Below are 25,182 nucleotides of genomic sequence, written 5' to 3'. Positions count from 1 at the left end.
TAAATAGGTATGGTTAACCACTTGAATTTGAATCTCCTTAGGACGTAACCCCCCCATCCTTTTTGGTCTGCTGTTGCAGGTGCGAGGAGCTGGCGGCTGGCTGGTGGGACTGCTTCCTGGCAGCAGCCGCATGAGATCTGAAACATTGGCAGGGGATCAGCTGTTTAAAAGCTGTCGCTTCGCCTCCTGAAACCTCTCGGCGACAGTATTGACTGCGTCGCCAAAAAGGGGCCAGAAGGCGAAAGCGGGGCATCGAGGAGGAAGGCCCTGTCCTTCTCCCCAATGCCCGACTGGTTCAATCACAGGTGTCTCTCCGTGGCTACCAATGCTGCCTTTAATGTCATCGAGGGCGACCTCCCCACTGTCATCCATTTCTTTCATGAGGTTGGCCTGGTATGCCTGCATAATCCCCATCGTGTGCAGGCATGCACCAGCCCGCTATATGCTTTGCCCACCAATGCTGATGTAGTACGGCAGGGTTTGGAGGGCAGCGCCGGAGCCTTAAGGGATGACGCAGCATCGAAAGATATGATGCCAGTGTCTCTTCCACCCGCGGCATCACCCCATAGCCGTTCTCTTTCATACCCAAAATAGACTAATATATGGACGTTTGGGCTCGATAATCGTTATGAGAACGGCTTGTTCCACGATCTCGACACCTCAGTGTGGAGATCAGTGAAAAACGTGAGGCTCCGACTCAATGGTTGTGACCGAGCCTGCAGGAAACGTTAATCTAGTTTACTTTTTTTCAATGTTTCCTGCTCCTCTGATGGCCAATCGATGTTTAATTCGGCCATTGCTCTGGTCACTACCTCCAGCAGCTACTCGAAGGCAGGAGAATGAGGTGCCGAGTCCTCAAATTCTCCAGCCTCGATGCCCAAAATATCTAAATCCTTGGATCCAGATCATTCAAGCGTCGGGGTTGTTATTTTGAATTTTCTATTCATCAAAGATTCCTGAAAATTGTATTGTGATTTCCACAAAAATATGAAGCAGTTTGATATAATAACCATTATTAATAATGGAGCACCAACAATAATTGAGGAGCAAATCCGTATATTAGAATCATTTCTGAAGGATCATAAAAAAATCATAATTATTCCAAGCTTCTGACCAAACACTAATGAATTTATCTGTTAATTTAGCTGACAAACTCTCTTCGCTGGCTGTGTTTTGCTAATTTACCAACAGAAAACTATCAAGTCAACTCAAGTCACCTTCATTTAGGCTGTATAGCGCTTTTTACAATACAGATTGTTTTAAAGCAGCTTTACAGTGATAACAGGAAAATGATGCAACAAAGTTTGTTTCTGCTGTACAGCAGATCTTGAAGAAAATAGCGTCATTGTCCAGCTGAAGTGAGTTCAGTGATGTTTCATCTGTGAGTGAGTGTGACTATCATCAGAGCTAAAGTGTAGAGTTGCAGCACTGGTTGTGCCTGACGCTGTTCTCTCTCTCAGGATCAGGTGCTCTGGTCGTGTCTGGCAGGTCTGGCGATGGCCAATCGGGAGCTGAGCACAGCAGAAGTGGCGTATGCAGCCATTGGAGAGGTGAATCTGCACACTACTGTGGGAGAACGTCTCGCATCAGAGGCTCTTTAACACTCGTCTCTGTCTCTGCTAGATTGATAAGGTGCAGTACATCAACTTCATAAAGGATCTGCCGTCGAAGGACTCGTGTCTTGCACACATCCTGCTGTTCAGCGGTTACGTGCAGGAGGCCGAGGCCAGTCTGCTGCAGGCCAACCTCACGTATCACGCCATCCAGATCCACATCAACCTCTACAACTGGGACAGGTGCACGCCGCCACTGATACACGTCCACACCTTGTAGGGTTGGGTATCTTTTGATTCTTATCGATTCCTAATTTCGAACCCAATGAGGTGGAAAAAAAAAAAAATGTAGATATCATTCACATTTAGGGCCAGATGTACTAACGCTTTTGCGCCCACTTCAGGCGTATTTGTTTTGCAAAGTGCGCATAAAACCATGGCGAGCTGTGTACGAACGGGACGCACCGAGATGAACGCGCAGACTGCCTGTCGCGGGAACTGAAAATGGCAAAATGCGCTTTTCGTGTCATGCATACGCATTCATGGGATGATCCTAGGGGAAAGTGGGAGTGTCACATAAAGAGATGGGAGGGGAAGCTTAAACTGCACCTAATTATGTATTCCGCGTTATGTACAGAAAAAGCCGGTGAAAGCGCGCCTCTATTTTGCACTGAAAATTCTCCGCCTCTTAAAAAGCCGGTGTAACTCAGGAAGCGGGTTTCCTGGCGTACGCCTCCTGGTGAAATGGCAGCAGTAATCCCAGCAAGACGAAGACATCGGCTAAGGAGACGAGCTGAAAATATTTTTGCCACAAGAATCACACTTTTTCAGTTGAGTGAAAACGAAATCATTAAGTGTTACAAATTAAGCAGCTCCGCAATATTACAGTTACTGGAGGAAATCAGAGATGACATCGAATCTCCGACTCAGCGTTCACATTCCAGCCGTTGTTAAACTCCTCACTACATTACAATTATTGGCATCAGGATCATTTCAAACAGTCATGGCATGATGAAAAGAGAGGAGGCCCATTCATTTACAGTATAGTGGGGGGGACAGGTGCTGATCACCTGATGAACTGCAGGTTTGGCACATAACACACACACTGCGGTTTCACATCAAGCGCTTTCTGCGTCTTGGCCATGGCGCTATTAATGCTGCGTTCGCAAATGTACGTACATCTGGCCCTCAGTCTTATTGCAAAACATTTAGTGTAGCTGAATATCATGAACAAAACACAGGCTAAAGATCACTCACGCAAGGAATGTTTGCCTGTGGTTTAAAAATACTTTAGGAAATCAACTAGACTTAACATATACATTTCAAGCATTATTAAAGACAATAGACACTCAGTAATTAAAAAAGAACAAATAAAAAATTATCAATCACAGTGTTTTAAGATTTTCAGGTATTCATGTACACAAACTAACGTTATAAATGTTATAGAGACGGCAGCAGGAATATTAGGCCGCTGTCACTTTAAGAGCTGCACGGATCCAATATACAGTTACACACGTGCCTGCAGCTCAGAAAACAGAGTCTCACGCTTGAATGGTTTAAAATCACATTAAAATATTTCTGTGAGTGCGTTTTATAACAAGTATCCGATTCCTGACCTCAAATATTCGATTCCAGAATTGGTATCGATTTTCGATTCCCAACCCTAGGTCTATGGAGCTAAATGAGTCTCAATAAAGATAAATGTACACACTACATTCACATATGCACACACAGGATTCATACATGCACACACATGATTCATAAATACACACACAGGATACACAAATGCGCACAAAATTCACAAATGCACACACAGAATTTAAAAAGCACAGAAGATTCACAAATGCATACAAAATTCACAAATTCACACAAAATTCATAAATACACACACAATTCAGAAATACAAACAAAATTTACAAATGCACTCAAGATTCAGAAATGCACAGGGCAAGATTCAGACGTGTATTTCTGATGCACACACAAATATATATTGATTTACAAACTGCTTGCGGTCTGTGAACTTCACTGCATTTGTGTGTGAATTTTGAGACTCCCTTGACTTGGCTCGACACACAAATGCCTTTTTTTAAACAGGGAATGATCAGCAACCAATCAGATATCTCCCTTGGTTTAGCCAATCACAAGAACGCACCCCGCGTGGGGGATTGTTTACTCATAAGCCAGTCACATGAATGCGTTCACACAGCGCGAAATGCATGTGGCGCGGGCGCGGTGGAGTTCTGTCTGTCAGTTGGTTGAGACATAGACATCATATAGATAGACGCCCTATCGACCGCTACTGTATGGGAAGCCAAACAAACCAAAAGTGGGACGAGACAGCGGGGGTTTACAGAGCTCGCGCCGCGCTGACATGTCATCTGCGCGGTTCAATGGTACAATCCTCACCAGCGCTGCACTGATCAAACAGCGCAGCGCAAACCATACATGCAAATAAATGTACAATAAAGAAACCCCAGCTTCCTTACAAAAAATTGGTTCTCTGCTGAAGTTTAGGAGTTTTTCCCTACAGAAGACAAAGAAGAAGAAAGACAAGATGAAATGCATACATTTCTTATGTTTATTATAGCTATTTAATACTGTTAGTAAAGAGTAGTGTTGTGCGTCGATACTTTGAAGAACTGCACATATAGAGGCTACGGAAAGAGCTGTACAAAGCAGAAACTTCAATGACTTTCAATTTCGTAGTCGTCTTGAGGAGCACGCCAACCTTCTGGAAATTATATCGGACAGTTTACATGTTCAGGTAATGTATGTTAGTAAGTTTTGCATTCAGCCATCATTTGTAGACTTTAAGCTTTTTATGTCTGAATTCCATAATCATTTGTTAATTTTGAATAAAATGTTAAAACTAAAGATCAATTTTATGTTATTGATATTTTGTGATATTGATTTATAGGGTGAATTCAGTGTGATTTGGACACTTTTTGCTATTGAGATTAATTGGAAAAAGTGTCCCTCCCAATCAACCTGAATACTATTTAGACTATATATAGGCGATATATATAGTGTGTGTGTGTGTGTGTGTGTGTGTGTGTGTGTGTATTCAGGTTGATTGGGAGGGAAGAAGAAGAAATAGCTATAATAAACATAAGAAATGTATGCATTTCATCTTGTCTTTCTTCTTCTTTGTCTTCTGTAGGGAAAAACTCCTAAACTTCAGCAGAGAACCAATTTTTTGTAAGGAAGCTGGGGTTTCTTTATTGTACATTTATTTGCATGTATGGTTTGCGCTGCGCTGTTTGATCAGTGCAGCGCTGGTGAGGATTGTTCGCGCGGCTCGGACCATTGAACCGCGCAGATGACATGTCAGCGCGGCGCGAGCTCTGTAAACCCCCGCTGTCTCGTCCCACTTTTGGTTTGTTTGGCTTCCCATACAGTAGCGGTCGATAGGGCGTCTATCTATATGATGTCTATGTCTCAACCAACTGACAGACAGAACTCCACCGCGCCCGTGCCACATGCATTTCGCGCTGTGTGAACGCATTCATGTGATTGGCTTATGAGTAAACAATCCCCCACGCGGGGTGCGTTCTTGTGATTGGCTAAACCAAGGGAGATATCTGATTGGTTGCTGATCATTCCCTGTTTAAAAAAAGGCATTTGTGTGTCGAGCCAAGTCAAGGGAGTCTCAAAATTCACACACAAATGCAGTGAAGTTCACAGACCGCAAGCAGTTTGTAAATCAATATATATTTGTGTGTGCATCAGAAATACACGTCTGAATCTTGCCCTGTGCATTTCTGAATCTTGAGTGCATTTGTACATTTTGTTTGTATTTCTGAATTGTGAGTGTATTTATGAATTTTGTGTGAATTTGTGAATTTTGTATGCATTTGTGAATCTTCTGTGCTTTTTAAATTCTGTGTGTGCATTTGTGAATTTTGTGCGCATTTGTGTATCCTGTGTGTGTATTTATGAATCATGTGTGTGCATGTATGAATCCTGTGTGTGCATATGTGAATGTAGTGTGTGCATTTATCTTTATTGAGACTCATTTAGCTCCATATAGGTCCGTGTGTGTGTGTGTGTGTGTGTGTGTGTGTGTGTGTGTGTGTGTGTGTGTGTGTCGTACTCATGCGTGTCTCTCTTCACAGGGCTCTGGAGTTGGCAGTGAAGTATAAAACCCACGTGGACACGGTCCTTGCTCACAGACGGAAGTTCCTGCAGGACTTCAGCAAACAGGAAACCAACAAGAGATTCCTGCAGTACTCTGAGGGAGTATGTTCACCTGCATGCTCTTATCTGTAGCACTATTCACACGCACACACACACACACACACACACACACATACACACACACTCTCTCTCTCTCTCTCTCTCTCACACACACACACTCACTCTCTCTCTCTCTCACACACACACACACACACACACACGTTTGTTTTGCTACACTTGTGAGGACATTCCATAGGCGTAATGGTTTTTATACTGTACAAATTGTATATTCTGTCCCCTAACATTCTGCATTTTTAAATTTTTAATAAAACATAGTTTTTTATGTTTTTAAGCTACCGGTATTTGAATTATGACGACTCATGATTCTTTATGAGGACTCAAATGTCCTCATAAACCACGTTTAAGTATACCAGTGTAATACACGTCATTATACACATTTGTGTCCTCATAAATCACATAAACAAGAGCACACACACACACTCACACACACACACACACACACTGTTTATTGATGGATTGAAGTCCTCACAGAGAATTCTGGCTTTTATTGTGTTTTATGTTGTAATGTTTCTTCATCCCTGCTTGTGCTCAGGTGGAAGTAGACTGGGAGAAGATCCAGGCTAAAATCGAAATGGAGTTTGCTAAAGAGCGGGAAAGAGCAGCCAGCTCATCCATCAGAAGCAGTGTGTCTGTTCGCCGCTAGACACACACACACACCTCTAGCATAGTTCAGGTAAACTGAGGTCTGGATCCCAGTCAGGCAGCCATTACTGATCCACAGAGTCAGACTCTTCAACACTCACTGTTCAGAGTTCATATCTCAGCACCTGGAAGCTACACATCAGCCTATTGACAGGCATCATGTCTCGCTCGGCTGTTATTATATATTATTATCTCATGAAGATTTTGTAAAAAGTTGTTTTTGTATAACATAAGTTTGATTTATGTTTATGCAACAAATTCAGATTTGAAATAAAGCTCAAATTGTGAAAATCTAAATATAATCCAGAAAATTATTCCATGCACATTGAATCAGTGAAAGTAGAAAAAGTAGGGATGTCCTGAGCCGTAATCGTTTATCTGATCCATATCAGCTATCCTTATTTTACAGGTGAATCTCCACAAAATGAGAATATGGTGCAAAAGTTCATTTATTTCAGTAATTCAACTTAAAAGGTGAAACTAATATATTATATAGACTCATTACATGCAAAGTGAGATATTTCAAGTCTTTATTTGTCATAATTTTGATGATTATGGACCGCTTATGAAAACCTTTTCACAATATTATAATTTTGAAGTTGGGGTGTTCATAAGCTGTAAGCCATAATCATCAAAATTATAACAAATAAAGGCTTGAAATATCTCACTGTGCATGTAATGAGTCTATATAATATATTAGTTTCACCTTTTAAGGTGAATTACTGAAATAAATGAACTTTTGCACCATATTCTCATTTTTCCAGTTTCACCTGTACGCTGTCACGCAGGTGTCGTGCAGTAGGTGGCGCCATCTAGTGGGTTTGCCAACCGTCATTAAAAGGCAAAGAAGAAGGGACGAATAGACTTGGGGATATGAATAAGGATCTTACAGATAAATCTTCAATGTTTTCTTGCATTTTAGTGTTGATAACAATATTATCCAGTCAATTGCTCTTACGTATGGATAGTTACACTTATAAGCCTGACCATAAGTTGACCACTGCTAATGCTCACTGTACTCTACAATCAGTGGCGGTTCTCTATGGGGAATCTACATCTGATCATGGCCCATGTGTATGACTGTTGATATGAAAGTCTGCCTGAGATGAATTATGAGTTTAAGAGGGCCGGCTTGGTCAAACTAGACTGGACCAAACTACTGAAGTTAAACAAGCAATGATTCAGCTCACAGACAGGAATGTTGGTGGCTTTGATCAAACTCCTGCTGAACATTTAAAGGTTATTTACTGGCCTGATAAAGCATGGGCTGTTGCCAGAGTCTGTGTTGTCGGTAGCTTTAGGGCCACTTATCGAGAATAAAGCCGGCAAAGTGAAAAGTTTGGATAATTACAGACAAATTGCACTAGCTAATGTGTTATCACAGATAAGAATGTGTTTTGTAGATAATCTCAATAGATAATTTGCCTTTAAGGCACAGCATAGTACTGATTTATGTATACGTATATATGCACTGAAAGAAATAGTAGAGCTGTATAAAAGACTAAATTCATCTGTTGCAATGGGCTTTATTGACGCCCTTTAAGGCTTCTGACAGAGTTAATCATAAAAAGATGTTTGGTAAACTTAGACAAAGGCGTGTGCTATTCTGCCTAATAGCATATACTCCGATTTTTTTTTTTATTTGTACGCCAATCAGAATATGATGATAAAATGGGATAATGGATTTTTAGCTCCTTTCTGACTTTCTGTTGATTCAGTTCCATTGTAAAGACCATCAATTATTAATTTAGTTAATTTAATCTATAAAGCATCAAAACTGGAAATCACTGCTGCTTCAATGTATATCTAATGAGTGATTGATTATAATCAAGGTATTAATCAATATTTTTCCTTCTAAATATCAAATGAGTTGAATGATTTCTCTAAGCTTATGATATGAGATTTTACTTTGTTATAGAAGTTTCCAGTGTGTATTGTCTAATGTCTGTATTGTAAGAAAAAAGGATGTGGACGTCGAAGATCTCAAAAATGAAGTTTATTACAGCAAAGTACAGACAGCACTTGGGATTCAGCGGAGTCATACAGAATGAATCTCATCCTCTCAGCCCAAACATTTATCCTCCGTTTAGTTTGTCTTCCCCTCTACATGTAAATGAAGCTCTGTTTTTAAGTGTAATTTAACAATAACAGATTCGTCTTCCTCTCAGCACGAGGCAGACACTCTGTCTTAAATGTAAATTGAGGATCTTTCCTCTCTGCTCACATCTGTGATGTTCTGTGAAATCAGAACAGCAAGAGGTTGAGGTGATCAAATCTATCTGAAGTGGATCCTCTGTTAAACCAGAACGGTCACATGTTTAAGGTGGCAAGCTATTTGAAGTCCATGTAATCAAGGTGGTTGTTGGTTGCCCTCTGTGATACTATTTACATATTACTGAGATTGGATGTAATTGTCTCTATATGATAATTAAAGGGGTCATGACATGGTTTTTTTTATTTTATTATTATGTTCCCTTAGGTGCAATTATAGTATTACTATAGTTTTTTTTACAAAAAACTTTTAAAATGTAGTGATTTATGACCTTTTCCCTGTTTCTCATCCTCTGATTCACACAGTCTGTTTTGGGGGTGTTTCCCCTTTAAGAGTTCAGTGTTAACGCCCACTGTTATGATTGGCTAACGTCAGTGCCTATGCATCAATTATTAACGCCCCCAGCCAGAACCTGTGCGGATTCAGCGTATTTAAAAAGTAGTTTAAAGTTTTAAACGCATTACTTACAGTTTGCGTCGTCGTTGTTGAGCCCAGAATAGTCGGCACGGACTTATCTTTGAGCAACAGTTTTCTGGCAAAGCCAGCATCATTTTGGGATTTGTTCTCAAAACAGTCATCCTTCAATGTAGAACAAACGCTTAAACTAACACTGCCGTGACTGAGACGTCCGCAAAAAAATAAAGTGCATCCATTTTCCCCTGACGACTGGATCTTTCAGCAGCGTATTCGCAGGCGTGCAGCGCGTGGGCGCGGCAACGATACGAAATGAGCGTAGTTGTCTTGTGCTGGAGGCGGTCATATGCAAACGCTGGTACGTCACTTCGCACCGTGACGTCACTTCTTACCATGGATCCAGAACGAGCTGTATTTAGAGCTTGATTAAATAAATGATTTGTTTATAATGGGGAGGAAGTCTTAAGCTATGAAACTTGCTGGACGTTTTAATGGTACAAAGACCTCTTATATACCAAAAGATCAAGGCAAATGTGGTTTCTCATGTCATGACCCCTTTAAGCTCTTTTAAGTGAAGGAACATTTTGACATATATATATTAGAGTGGATTTTGTTGCGAACAGACCATAATTTCTTATAGTATTAAATATCTGAGAGGTGACTAAGGGTCTGACCCATGCTAGGAATGCAGTAACAGTGCTTGCTTATTTAGCCCGGCTTCCAGAGATGAATTGTGGACTTGTTTAAACGTGTCAATACGTACATTACATACAAGAACGAACATGTTATCTTGATGTTTTGAGAAGAGTGTGCTGTTTACAGTTAGAGCCCGACTGTAGAAAATCATGCTTACCCCCCATTATTGTTGAATCACGGAAGCTACATCAGATATTTTGCCAATAGATGTATTATTTATACATGTCAGACAGAGAGAAACATGCATTTAATAATGGCTATAGGTGAGGAGGTCTTCATTCAAAACGTCTCTATCCCCTCACCCCATCATGCCAGCTGTAAATGGTTTGTCCTTCCTCACCCCGTCATCATGCCTTTATGTTACTCTGAGGTGCTGCAGTAAGATTTAGCTTATATACATCACAGAGAGACTTACAACTGCCTTGTAAGGTTGCAAAACATGTTGTATACCTCATGCTTACACATAGTACAATCCACTATCCACATTAAGAAACTATTTCTCAGTGTATACATTAGTGGTACATTTGCATCAGTTGAAGCATTCCTTTAACATGTACACATTTATTGTATCATCATCATCATTGGATCATCTCTGCTAAGTGAACATTGCATACCTCTAAGCAAAATACAACTCTACCAGCTCTCTGCTCAGCACACATGTACAAACATAGTCTGACTTCACTAAAAACATTATGAAAATGAAGAAAGGAAAATAATACAAACAGTATTATTTTTTGTATTAGCAAACAAAAAACATTAAACGGTAAAGTTTTAGTCTTCTTCACAGACCAAATCCAACCTTGAAAAAGCTGTGTCTGTGTGTGTTAGTATTTTTGGTTACAGGTTAAGGGACAAGTGGCATTATTGGAGATTGACCGACATGTTGGCGTCCAGCAAACGCAAATCTGCTACTTGGAAGGTCACGACGTGCCTAACTTCAGGGTCCGAGTGTCAGTGGCGCCTCCAGAAATTTTTCATAGGGGTGGCCAGACGGGGCCACTTAAAATCTTGGGGTGGCACACCAAAACTATAAACCATAATTTCAGAATTTGATTCTACTGTTGTATTAAACTGGCCTGTAGAAAACTATCAGAAAGACTTAAGGAAACTCCTACTGATATACTTTGGTTTAATGTGTTATATTTAATGTTACTAATGATATAGTGTGCATAGACTAATAACAGTACAGTTAACATTTTGAGTTGCACAACAATTCTGTTTTATTTTGCAATTATATTTGGCATAAGGTGTACATTTATTGCAAACAAAACAGTTACTGGGGGAAAGCAGATACAAATAAAAGCAAGGATAGAAACAATCACATCTTTGCTCTGAGAGTATTCCAGCCATTTATGTGTGTTGTACCAGTCTTTAGAGAAGCATCGTCTTCTGTCCCCTTGATAGGTACCAGGGAAGATTTTCAGATGTGTGGCTTCTCTGCTCTTGACTGGGAGATATCTATAATGAAACGAGGCAAAATCAGTTATTCTGATATTAAAATAATAATAATAATAAGCCCCTCTCGTAATTATCAATCATAGCTGTAATAATGGCCTATAGGCATTTCTATTCAGACTTATAAAACTCAACTACTAATAAACACGAATCAAAAAGCTTTAAGTGCTTATCTCATGATTTGTAATTTAATGGAAACACACTAAACAAAACATACATTTCTCCAGATGATGTTACTATCTAGGCTAGCCATCAATTTCATTATTAGGGCCATGTGATCATAACTTCACCTGTTGGTCCAGGAACACGTCTAACACCTGCTTTTGCCGTGTCCTGCCACACTTCTGTGACCAATGGTGCTGACTGTCTCTGGGCTGCTGCTGTCTGTTTTTCCTCGTCATTGTGTTCTGTCACTATTGCTGGCTGTGTATCCTTGTCATGCTGCTCTGTCTGTTCCTCTCCTCCATCCTCCTCCTCCTCACTAATACTAAGCCTCTATTGCTCCCTGCCGTCTCTGTCACTCCTCCTTTTGTACTTTTCTTCTTAAAATAAGAAAAATTGTCTGTGGGCTTTCTCTTCATTGTCTGAAAATTGACTAACATATACATGCACCAGCTAACGACGTTAGCTAGGTAAGTCTTGTCAAAACGTGTCAAAGACGCATCAAAAAGCTGCTGTAACAGTATACTGTAACCATTTGGCACTTAAAAAGCACATGTCACGATACATAATTCCCCGTCTTCTTTTACTAAAGAATATTTTTTACTTATTTACTTAACGGTAGTCTTCTTCGTCTTCTTTCTTAACTTCTTTTGAAATTGTTGACCGACGGGCACGCGCTGAGCTGTTGCTGTCTGAGCGCGCAACAGCGGCATGGACGGAGGGGCGGGCTACTGTGTGCGATCGAAAGTCTAGACCGGCTTACCTGCCTGGCTGTGCATTAGGGATGAAATGCATAACTGATGCTACTAAAATTTATACTGGCCAGTGGGGTGGCCAGGAGTCGGCCAGGGGTGGCCATGGCTACCCCCTGGTGGCGCCATTGCCGAGTGTTAGCCGCATAATCGATGGAGATATGCTTCAGTCTATCTGTCCATGTGTGTAAAATGTGTTTATCTATTTATTAGCCAATCAAAATCATTCAACCTGAAGCAATGACGTAGCTTAGTGTGATCTTTGTAACTGTAAGCGGGGCGGTCTACAAACTCCTTGTGAGTCTTGAAGCTGACTTCTGCTGATGAAACTGCAAACGATCCTCAGTAAAAAAAAAACTTAATTCTGACTCTTGTCTTAAATTGACTGCACTTCTAACCACTGGTCTTAATTAATAATATCTGGACTTTATCTGTAAATCAGTTAATGGTGGAGAATGCGGGCAATTCTTCTTTGGTGACATCCCTGGCTAATCAACAAAAAAGATAAGGAGATTTTTTTTATTTTTTTATTAGCAGCCATATCACCCTGTAACCCAAGACTGGTTTCCCACTGAAGCTAAGCGGGGCTGAGCCTGGTTAGTACTTGGATGGGAGACTCCTGGGAAAACCAGGTTGTTGCTGGTAGAGGTGTTAGTGAGGCCAGCAGGGGGCGCTCATCCTGTGGTGTGTGTGGGTCCTAACGCCCCAGTGTAGTGACGGGGACACTATACTGACAAAGAGCGCCGTCCTTCGGATGAGACATTAAACCGAGGTCCTGTGGTCACTAAAAATCCCAGGATGTCTTTCGAAAGAGTAGGGGTGTAACCCCGGCATCCTGGCCAAATTTGCCCAGTGTCCTCTGTCCATCATGGCCTCCTAATCATCCCCATATATACACTGATTGGCTTCATCACTGTCTCCTCTCCACCAGTAAGCTGGTGTGTGGTGGGCGTTCTGGTGCAATATGGCTGCCGTCGCATCATCAAAGTGGATGCTGCACATTGGTGGTGGTTGAGAATATTCCCCCCTTCTATGTAAAGCGCTTTGAGTGTCCAGAAAGGCGCTATATAAATGTAATGAATTATTATTATTATTATTATTATTGGACTGTCTGAGTAGAAGAGGTTGAGAGAAGGGAGAGTTATAACGCTTAACGCTCTTGAGTGTGAGAACGAAGGGCCTGTATGTCACGACACACACACAGGAAAAGGTAAGGTCCAGGCGCAGTATTTATTAGGGGAAATCCGTACTCACAAAACCAGTCCAGGCAAGGGTCAAAATCCAGTAGAGCAATCCAAAGACACAAGACATGAACAACAAACGGGCAGCAACAGGAACGGAAGTGTGGGGACATTAAACAAGGACTCCGTGACAAACACTGAAACAGACAGGGTATATATACACAAGTGCAAACAAGGTGACGAGAAACAGCTGAAGGAAATGAACAATCAGTGACAGACAGGATTATGGGAAATGTAGTGAAAATGCCTAGACACCGTGAAAACTGAGACCTTTAGTGTTAAACCCAGGGAACCACCAGACACTGTGACACTGTAGTGATTACGTCACGAAGACAGGCCGTGCTATACCCCCACTAGGACATAGTGTCGGACAGAGAGGCCTGTAGGTGTAGGCACCCCCACTGGCAGAGTGTAGTACCGATATTGTTGTAGGCCTAATGACAATTCTAAGTGTATCGTCGCAAACCTGACTCTCGATCTCTCCCATTTCGGATAGGGGTACCCCAAACTTAGTGAGTCAGACAGGTACGGATTTAGATAAATAAAATAATAGAAATATGGTTGTTTGCCAGGGATGCATCAGGAACAATCCCGAGGAAAATAAAAATTGTGACCTAAATTGGCTTGGACCAGTATATGTAACGTTGTGATTTTAAGTGTACTTGGCAGTTTCATCATGCAGAACTTGATTATCATTTGGGGAAGGAGGTAAGGCACACCAGGTCGAGGAACGCAGCGGTGTGAGCCTCGAGAGAAATCTTGTCTTGATCAAGATCTTACTTTACGAGTAAGTTTTCATTCAGACTTATCCAATTACTTTTTTAAATATCCAGTCATATAATTAATAGGAAGAATACAAATTATTTCAGGAAAATTAAATATTTGCCATATGCAATTCATATATGTGTACATTATTCCGCTATTACATCATATTGATGTTCATACGGGCATTAAATGCCACAGTTTAATGGTTAAATTATTTTATCACAGAAAAAAATCAACACACACACACACAGACGCACTTTAAAGCTTTTATTTGTGCATATAACATGAAACTATCAAGGGAATTTGTGGTGGCTGCCTGGCGCTGTTTTCGTCACTCTCGAAGCTTTGAATCTCTTCCCGGAACAATCAGGGGAAAGCCTCAGTGCTTCATGAGGCTTCATTTGCACATCCCTAATATGCAGCAGTCTTTATTAATCAAACCTAAACTTACAGAAATACTCGAGATACTAGGAAATATCTCACAAAAAACAACCAGGCCAACTTCAACGACGACCGACAACTGAACAGGACAAAACACAGGGCTTAAATACACAGGGACCTAATCAAAGAAACAAGACACAGCTGATAACGACTAACGACTGATTAAGGTGTCCATGGCAACTAAGGAGTGGTGGGAAAAGAGCCAATGAACACAGGATGTCCAAACACAAACAGACGTGTAACATTCTGTAACTGTCATTCATTATGAAAATACATTTGGATGGTTTATGGTTAACTATGTATAAATGTGTTCTTAATCAATGCTTAATTGGTTACCGACATTGGTAATTGTTTACCGATATTCTTCAAAATATCTTCTTTTGTGTTCAGCAAAAGAAAAAAACTCATACAGGTTTGAAATGACTTGACGGTGAGTAAATGATGACAGAATTTAAATTTTAAAGTGAACTATTCTTTTAATTGGTTAATTTAACTACTAATTAGAGGTAATATAACTGATGCTAGTTAATAACAAATAATCTTTCAAATTTGTTGGATGCTTAAGGTTCTTTAAGAGAAACAACAGTTTATCTTTCCCTTAGATAACATGATTCTTCCATAGCCACACTCAACTTAATCACTTGTGTTTTATGCGTCTTATGCACTTTATTCCTTTATAATTCATGGTGTTCACTTATGAGTTGTTGTTGATCTTTTGTCAATAAAGTTTATTGTATCTATCTATATCGTTCTATTTTTTCTTTCAGGATTAGTTTAAAATCTGACAGCAATGGTCTCACAAACTGTGCTTCTCTATATTGTGTCTGGTACCTGTAACGTGCACAGTAAGCACAATAAGACCAGCGATGTGTTTTCAGAAAGTATATTGGGCCAGTTTTTTGTTTAATGTTTGTTGAATTTAAACAGTAAATGGAGATGAACTTGTTCCAGAAAAGTGGGATACATCTAAAACATGTGTCATTTCAAGCACCGCAGACTGTAATCAGCAGACCGTACACAAGCACATGTGCTCAGATCAGTTACTAACACACTTTTGCATATTTGTGTGGAAGCGATAGAGCGGTCTAGAGCTGGTTATTACAACAAACTCATTGTAAGAGACTAACCTTAGTGTAAAAACGTCTTGAAAAGTAAACAGCTGCTAATGACAAGCAGGACACGTTATTATAAATGCATTAGCTGTTCCAGAATCAGTTCAGACACAGTGCGTTATAGAGAGTTTCTGGCTCTTCTCGATGTTTGCAAGGTCGTGCGTCTGTCCTCCGAGTTCAGATCGCCTCTGTTCCCCTCCATCATGATCTCCTCATATGTGGGCAGGTATTTCACCTCGTCGTACGAGGGCAGCGGCAGAACGGGCGAGCTGAAGTCCCCAGTGAGGGAGTCCTGGGACGCGTGTCCGTGCAGAAGAGACGGCTCCTCGTGCGTCTGCCGGCGGGGACGGGGACACACCACCCGCTGGATGAAGTACCCCACCACGAAGAGCAGCAGCAGGATCAGCAGCCCCGACAGCCTCCGGACGACCCAGTCCAGGTTGTGGAGGAAAGCGTGCAGAGGGAGTTTGCAGCAGTGGACCGCCGTGAGGCTGTTGTTCTGCGTGCAGCATCGCTGATCTTCACCACACTGGATCTCTGCACAACTCCTCACAGCCTCACAGGACCAGCTCATCAGCCCGCACGCAACACTCAGCCAAGTCCTCGTCCTCATGCTTCCACCATCAAGTGCTCCAATGAAGGAAGTCTAATACAACCCAAGATATTTGCTTCTGTTCTTGTGTTTTCATACAGCACAGGATCCCGTACGAGCCCCCGGTTCTGGTGTCTAATCACAGATTGATCACTGTCTTCCTGTCGTGAGGTAATGCCATTGTCTTATGACGGTTTGGTCCCACAGTTGCTCATAATTCACATCCTCAGAATGGAGAAAGCGACCTCAGAAGCCGCCTGATTAAAAATGCATGGCACTGTTTCTCTGTGGGTTTCAATGGACCCATTATAGCCAGATCCAACTCAAACTGAACACCCCTCCTGATGCTCTCGCATGTCCGGCTTCATGCTGGCAAAGAATCAAACATATGACTTGTGAGATGTTTCATTTTACATTGTGCAGTTCATGTTACACTGTAATAAGATTAGTATGGACTAACTAATATAAATAAACAGCATGCAATTGTTTTTAGGAGCTTCTTCTAATTACAGGGCAGTCTCCGTGCTGTTTGCTCATTTTATTGTTAATCATTTTTAGTTTTAAGTATTAAAATTCGTCCCATAATCATTTGTGCAAGGCACATTAATGATTCCTCAAACCACATCTAGAGGTTAACAAGTGCAGTAAACAAACACCTAGCAACCAATCTAGTTGTCTTTGCTATTGCAAGTTATTATATTAAGATATAATATGTATAGCATGGACACTGGGTATCACTTTATTACACGTTACATGTACTGACTATATTATAACAGTAAATTACACATAATTACAAGCGACTAACCCTAAGGCAAACCGTAACCGATAGTAATTACATGTTGTTAATTGATGAAATATTAAACCGGACACTGTAATATAGAATTGTTTTCATGAACCTCAAAAAATATCACAATGAAAATATAATGTTTGATCAAAATGTGAGATTACAAAGTGTTTAATAGGCTAATGCATTTGTATGGCTACGATATGGATATCTGAATTATGTATTTACATTTGTGATACAGTGTACGGTCTTAAGGAAAAGTATACTTTACAATATTGGCTTTATGTGCAAATGGAGACTAAATTGTGTTATGTGCCTAGAAAAGGCAGAATGACTGCAATATACATTTACCAAAGTTAGCTTGTGAGGCTGCAGTCGATATTCACTTCTCATAAACAGAGCTAATGTCCAATTGGTCAAATGTGATTACAGGGGCATTATGCCGTAAAATATACTGGAACAGAGTCAAGTTGGCCAGCCAGATTCATGAGGGATCATGTTTCCCACTCCAATCGCTCTCATTTACTGAAACGTGATACACGGCGTCATTAGTAAAACACTGAAATAAACATTTGCTGACAGAGACCGCTGTCCTTTCAAAGGCCACTTCTTCATACGGCTTGTGTTGTGTACTGATGAACACATCATATTTCACATCTCCATTCTTCAACGAGTGTCACTGCGTGTGATTGTCTATCATATATTCTATAGTTAAACATTTAGTGTGAATTTTCACATTCTTGACTACTGCTTTCCATACTGTTTTGTTGTACAGTAGTAGTTGTTAGTTTTTTCTGTACTATAATATACAATATTATAGTGAAGATTGCTGTTCTGTTTAGACATAAAAGTGAATAATTATTGAATAATTACATACGCTCTGTAAGTAGTAATTAAGACAGTAATCAAGTTCCCAGCCAAAATGATTCACTCTTAAAATCCTGGCCATTTTTACAGTTCTCTAGTTACGTGTTGGCACCATTATTTCATTTTCCCAGAAAAAGGCCATCCCATTAATATTTCTGTGGACTTGCTGTAGATTCTAGAGTAAACCTGTCCCGACAGCAGACATCACACCCAAGTGCAAAAACATAATTTTATAATACAGAAAGTTATTTGTAAATCGTTGAACAATCTACTTGTGTATTGTGCTTTTATCCTGGTAATTCTCCTTCTGAAATCTCAACACACCTTTTTAATCTGTAATATGTTATTTTCATTATCAGCTCTCTGTTTCTGCAGATGAACTGCTATATAAATCAGTTGGTGAGGTTGTAGAAAATAAAAATGTGAGCAAAGACCATCAGATTGTCTACATTTACTGTATATCTGACATTTTTAGTTATTTTATATCACCCATAAAAATGTGATTGAATTCATATATAGCATTTTAAATATAGCATATAGCACCTTACTTGTAGCATTTATATACATTGATCTCCTTTCGGCAGTTTGTCTGAATCCATTTTTAATGAATGTCTTATTATTATTATTGATTACAGTGAATATAACTCGTATGATTTATTAATAGGTTTGTGAGTGAATATATTTGTAAGCTGCTCTGGCACTGAAACCAGCACAGATGCTGCTCTATAGTTGAAGTGAACTCTATTTTCCTGAATTACAGAAGCCAAAGCCATAGACAAACATGGCACAACAGTTATATATTTTCATATATTTATTGAGGACACTCACAACCAGAACAACAAACAGGGGTGCGTTTCCCGTACAATGACGTAACCCGCTGATTAACGGCCATAGTACAATGCATCATTACAGAATCTAACTAACTATATATATATATTGTATTGTTTGTCCTCATGCGTTTGGAGAACCGCTGTGTCTGCAGAGACTCACAGGGTCGGGTTTGATGCCGTCAGGAGGTGGTCTACATAGGAGACAGAAATGTGCACTTCTCAGGGTCCAGTTTAATTGGTTTCATGGGTAATAATGCCCAGTTCAGTCATTCTCTGGAGCTCAGCCATGACTTCCTCCTTCATTGCATTGGTTATATTCTTGGCTACACATACAGTGGTCAACACTGACTCATCTGGTTGCATGTGATAGAGGCAGTTAGTGTCACGTTTATGTTCAGTTAGTTTCATTTTCATGGACTTTTAGTTTGTTTGTCTTTAGTCACGTTTCATTTGTTGCCATTTCCCGCCACTCAGAGTAAGGCCGCGAGTCCACCATAGCTGTGGGCGCTTGAGAGCGTTTTGGCAGCGCAGTTGAGGCGCTTTGCTTGCTATGATACATGTAAAAATACGTGTTGGTCCGGTTTCGTTTAAGTTACGCACTGTGTAGGTTGTGTTTTCTTCGTTTACCTGTTCCTGGAATCTCCTGTGAATCATCTTCGTCTTCGTGTGTTTGCTACAACCCCATGCTGAAAACAAGCACTGTTGTGTCAAATAAATCACTGAATTCCCATACTTCTGTTTCTTGATTGTGTACTGGTTCTGGTCCTAATAAGACCCACTGCTATACTGTTGTGCAATCCAAGCAGTGGTCTCACATTACGAGCCACAACACGGACTTTAAGTTGGCCCTGTACGTCAGGTGTTACGGGAGGGATTCCGGTTCTGGTTGACCTCTTCTAACATTGTGGTGCCCTCACTCTTGATAGCTTGTCCACCATATGTAATGAGCTTTACTTTTTCAGCAGTGTTTAGGTGAGCTGAGAGTAGAGTAGAATGTAGTTGTTGGGCAGATATAAGGTTGCATTTGGCACCTGTGTCCACCTTCAGTTTTTTTTGGCCAGACCCACGCTTGACCTTTCTGAGTGACGCAATAGAAAGTGTCATCAGGTGGGTCTAGAGTTGTGTTCAGTTCATGCACTCGGTTGATTTTAGAGTTTCTGAATTGCACTGCAGTTTGCGGGGATGGTAATCACGACTTTGAGCTTGGGGTGCTGGTTTGTGTGATGGAGCAGATTTGCAGTGGTACCATTTTCCACAGTTGTTGCATTGCATATTGAAAGCTGAATTTATCAGAGGGAATCATCTGTCATCATCTGTCACTTTCAATCCTGCAAACGACGCAGTCGCATATCAGCTCAGCACTTACATTTCCAAAGTCACAGTTATTTTGAGTGTGGAAACACAATTCTCACCAGGAATGTGTGTTGTGTTGAAGACGTGTCTGTCCATTATTATATTCTTTGTGGGCAAGCAGTTCAGCGAACTTTTGCAACAATACATCGGGATCTTCTCTGTCTTCTCCCTCAGCGAATGTAAAAGCCTCGGATCTATCCACTACAGCGGAGCAAGCTAAGTTCAGCCGCGAATACGCCTGCACCTTCTTCAATACGTTTGATAGACCTGCATTTGAATATTTGCGCAATTTTTTTTTTATTTGCTCCAGTTGTCAGCTGAATGCTGGTCAATAATTAGTAGATCAATGTGGCAGAGACCTTGTGTCATATTTAACCACTTCTGACACCATGTAGATTGTTTCAAGAAATTATCTATGCTGTACCAAGTTATCAACAGAAAACATGCTTTATTTTCTTTTCTCCACAGCGTCATACATTTCCGTGTTTATATCCCACTCACCCGGGCCCCGTCCAAGTCCAAGTCCTTAAGGAGCTGTAGCAATATTTAATAACTCTAAGTGCACATCCTTTGAGACCGAGACTCATCTCTTGAAGTCCGACCTTCCGGAAGTTTTACCTTTATCTAACTTCATCAATTCCCTGTGGACCAGCCAGTCTCCGGAAGCACTCGAGGAAAGCTTCCAGCTGACTCCTAAACAAACTCATCAAGAGTCTCCGTGCTCCACAACGCAAGAAACCGTCTATCAGTAGATCATTTCTAAGTTTTGTCTTTGATTCTCTGATGTTCTCAGGAGGTTGTGGTTAACTAGCCGCTATTTTCAGTTGTTCTTGGTCAGATCTCGACAGTTTTTCAGTGGTTGTTCTCTTAATTATGTTATGTTTCCTAAAGAATCTGAGAAGTGTGTACCTGAGAGAAGAAAATTTCATAAACCTGTGTGATAAAGTCACATTATCTGCCACCGTTGGGTAGCAGCACTGATACACACACATAAGCACAAGTACATACTGACCTCATTCATCCATCTCGATCCTCCCTGCCTTTGCCGCTATCATAGGAGCGGGTGCACACGCGATTATGATAGCACATGATCATTCAGCCATTTCTTCACTCTCTCTGCAATATTAATTTCCCGGTCACTTCATACACTTATAGTGCACTGTCTTGTCATTTCGTCCCTGTGTTGTTTGTCTGTGTGGGCGTAGTCAGTCTTCCCGCGGGAAAGTTGGGCCGGCCAAACTGAACGATCGAGCGACGTTCGCTTATGACGTCACGGCCGGGTCGCGTCGGCGCATCGAAACCGGAAGCTGACGAAACCATTGTCTAGTGTGAATATGTGTTAGTGTGTGCATTTTAAATGCAAGAATTATGTGTTACATTTATTAAGTGTGAATGGATTATGTTTATTATTATTTATATATATATAATATATATATAAGGAATTAATTATTATGGATGATCAAATAGCTTAAGAAATTTGTATGTTTATAAATGTTATATGTCCCTTTAATTGGTCTGGCCCAAAAAGGGGCGGGGTTTGGCCTATTTAAGCCAAAGCCAAACCTGAAGTCAAGACTTGTTAACCAAGTCGGAGCGAGAGTGCAACTGCGGTGCCTCAAGCAAACGTTAGTATACTGTGGATACCTGTTTTGCCTTGTTGGAGTATTTTCTGGTTTTATTTTTCCCTTTTGTTGTTTATTTGGTACTTTGGGTTTTTGTGTGTGTCATTTAATGGACACTTGTATATATTTCACTATGGACTATCTTCCCTATTGGCACTGTAAATAAATTCCACCTTGCACGAAGTGCTTCTGCGAGTGCGCCATCATTTTTTTACATCCTCACGGACTCAGTTACCCCCCTCTTCATCACAACCTGTTATAATTAATTATACCTATTTCCCTTTTGAGCTAAGTTGCTATAAAGATCTATATATCCTTGAGGCACAACAAAATTTACCAATTTTTAAAACTAAAGGAATGCATAAGAGATACCAAAAACTGGATTAGTAACTTCCAAGAAAAAATAGAGGTTTAATTATTGAACCTGAAGAACCTGGGTGTGCTTTTTAATAGCAATCTGTCATTTGAAAAACACATTTTCTTATATTAGTACAACCATGCTTTTTCATCTTAAAAATATGTCTAAATTACAACATATGCTCTCAGATTTCACATGAAGAAAGACAATTTCATGCGTTCATGACCTCAAGGCTAGATTATTGTAAAATACAGCAGCTAGAGTTAGCCCAGTTCTGTATTGGCTGCCTATTAAGCATCAAATTCATTTTAAAATCTTAGTGATTACTTATAAAACCCTGAATGGTTTAGCTCCTCAGTACTTAGACGAGCAACTATTGCATTACATTCGTTGTGGTCTCAAGACCCATCTCTTTAACCTAGCATACACTATCACATTTCTATCATTCAATTGACCTTAAGGGATTGTTAAGGCTGGTTCACACAGAACAGCAAAAACGTGAGACACTGCTCAGTGGAACGAAGTAAAGCACAAGGTGTAGAGAGGCATTTTTTAAAAGTTAAACTTCTTGAACGTTAGCGGCACGTTTTTTTTAGAACGCCGTGTCATGCGCTAAAGACGCCAGTGCAATGGTTAAAGACATCATAGCTTTTAGAAGCGTTTACATTGAAAAACAATGGAAAATGCGTTCTATGCGTTCTTAGTCTGCGTTTACACTTGGCATTAACATGCGACCTGTATCCGGATGTTGTCCACACACACATTGAAAAGACGAGTGTAAACGCGCTTCTGATGGGAATGTGATCCGACCAGCGTGTCCTGGTTCTGAGGGAGTCGAGGACGCATTGTGATCTGATCTCAGTGTAATGTAAACGCAATCCAGCCGTCGTGTGTGCATTCACAGGTGGACGTCACACAAACCCCCCCACTGCCATTATTCCCCCTCCTCTCTCCAGGAATTGAGTGCGAAAATATACTGAAATATTTGCCATTTGCCAGGACCATTCATTTTCTGTAAAGAACACGCATTAGTGGAGTAATGAGCTGGCAAAACGATAATGAGAACGGCTGATCTCTCTCTCTTTTTATATAGATTACATAAACAGAGAATATTTCTTTTAGTTTTGAATTAGATAATTTAAAACTACACACTTAAATGATTATAGAGATATATTGCTCATGTCTGAGTGAATAGTATTCGCTGAGTTTTGTTTGAGTTTAGAGACGTGCTTCAGAAAAAAAGTTCACGGAGACGGAGAGGCAGAAAGCACTCCCTGTATATTTTCTTTATTTTACAAAAGTACAATGTTTTATTTCGATTGTAAGTGGACACATAAAAAAGTAGACATTTAACAGCTTATTTTTTCATATTTCTTAAGTCTGTATGACCAAAACTGACAGAGTATTTTAGGTCTATTTTGCTGCTATGTAAAAAAAACCGAGCAAAACGCGCCCGCGCGTTTGCCGACCTCAGAGGGTTAAAGGTCTATGTGGCGCCCATAGCTGCTTACCACATTCCTTTGGGTGGTATGTCTTTAGGGAGAGACCCTTTGGTAACACGTTTTCTCCGTGGCACTTTGAAGTTGAGTATGCACTAGGGTATCAGCATGGGATCTTGCTGTGGTGCTCCAAGGCCAATCCCTGGTTCATTTTAAGCCTATTGTTTCTGACTCTCAAGATACTGTTCCTCCTAGCTAACACTTCTCTTAAAAGATTTGCAAGATATGTTGGTTGCCCCTTCGTGCTTGGACTTTGCGCCCGGAATGGTAAAGGCGTTCCTTCACCCTAGGCCAGGTTACATTACCAAGGTGCCCATTAATGTGGCCAGATCTTTTGTATCGCAAGCCTTCTGTCCTCCTCCATTCCAGGATTCAGACCAGGAAAAAGTACTCTGCTGTGTCCGGTTCGGGCATTAGAGGCCTACGTCCACAGAGCTGCCCTTTGGCATAAATCTGAACAACTGTTCATTTGTTTGGGTTCTCCTAGCAAAGGGTCCCCAGCATCTAAGCAGAGGATGAGCAAGTGTATAGTCAAGGCTCTCTCTCTTGCGAATAAGTCGGTCGGACTGCCTTCCCCTATGGAAGTCCGAGCCCACTCCACTAAGAGTATGGCTACTAAGGCTCTCTTGTCAGGAGTTTCACTTCAAGATGTTTGTGATGTGGCAGGCTGGTCCTCACCACACACATTTGTGAGGTTTTATTTTATTAAAGTGAAGTGTTATTTTACATTTGATTACAGTTTCTGAACCTGAATACCTGAAAATCTTAAAACACTGTTTATTTCAATTGTATATTTGTTCAGTTGTATCTATTTGTTGCAAGTGCTAATTTTGTATTTGTTCTTTCTCAATTACTGAGTGTTTACGCAGGACCCGCAGGTCATCCAGAGCTTGCTTGGCCAGGAGGTCGCCCCAGGAGCAGCCCCCCCCAGTGCCCACGTCCCGCTGGTAAAGATGGGTCCACAGGATGACCCGGACGCGTTCGTGGACCTCTTTGAAAGAACAGCGGATGCACCTGCTCCCGCTGCTGTCTGGAGAAATGCAGATGGGAGCACAATCTCCGTCTCTGCTGTGAGTCTGCATGTTTGCTTGCTTTTGATACTTTATTAGATCCAAATAGTATTGTCTCTTTGTTATTATGTACTTTAAGTCATTTTAAAGGCTTTGGTCTATTTTAATTGCCACACACACACACACACACACACACACACACACACACACACACACACACACACACACAAACAGACTTGAAAATGAAACAGACTTTATATTACATGAGAGATAAGACCCCCACCTGGTAATAACAGCACTAGTACTTTGCACTTTAGAGATAACATTTGACTTCTAAACTACAGTAGCAACCAGCCAGAACACCCAAACCATCCCAGCAACGTTCATCTGTGACATAACGGTGGGAAAACTATATAGTTTGAGAGACATGCATACAAAAACACAAACAGCTCTGCATAATATTTTACTACCAAGACCTTCACTGGCCCCCAGAGGTCCCCGGACC

General features: G+C 40.8%; 1 protein-coding gene across 2 annotated transcripts in view; it reads left to right on the top strand.

The window, feature by feature from the left end:
- ift80 (intraflagellar transport 80 homolog (Chlamydomonas)) overlaps positions 1–6,747 on the top strand; it is a 39,116-nt gene extending 32,369 nt beyond the window's left edge. For both annotated transcript variants that reach the window (XM_079609010.1, XM_079609009.1), the window contains 4 exons: positions 1,461–1,550; positions 1,624–1,796; positions 5,669–5,792; positions 6,343–6,747. In XM_079609010.1, the coding sequence (XP_079465136.1) occupies positions 1,461–1,550; positions 1,624–1,796; positions 5,669–5,792; positions 6,343–6,453 (498 nt within the window). In that variant the 3' untranslated portion in view covers positions 6,454–6,747. The remainder of the gene's footprint in view (positions 1–1,460; positions 1,551–1,623; positions 1,797–5,668; positions 5,793–6,342) is intronic.
- The last annotated feature ends 18,435 nt before the right edge of the window (positions 6,748–25,182 follow it).

This window comes from Phoxinus phoxinus (genome assembly GCF_949152265.1).
Source record: "Phoxinus phoxinus genome assembly, chromosome: 4".
In the NCBI taxonomy this organism is placed as follows: Eukaryota; Metazoa; Chordata; class Actinopteri; order Cypriniformes; family Leuciscidae; genus Phoxinus; species Phoxinus phoxinus.
This window is presented reverse-complemented; position numbering and strand designations above follow the sequence as displayed.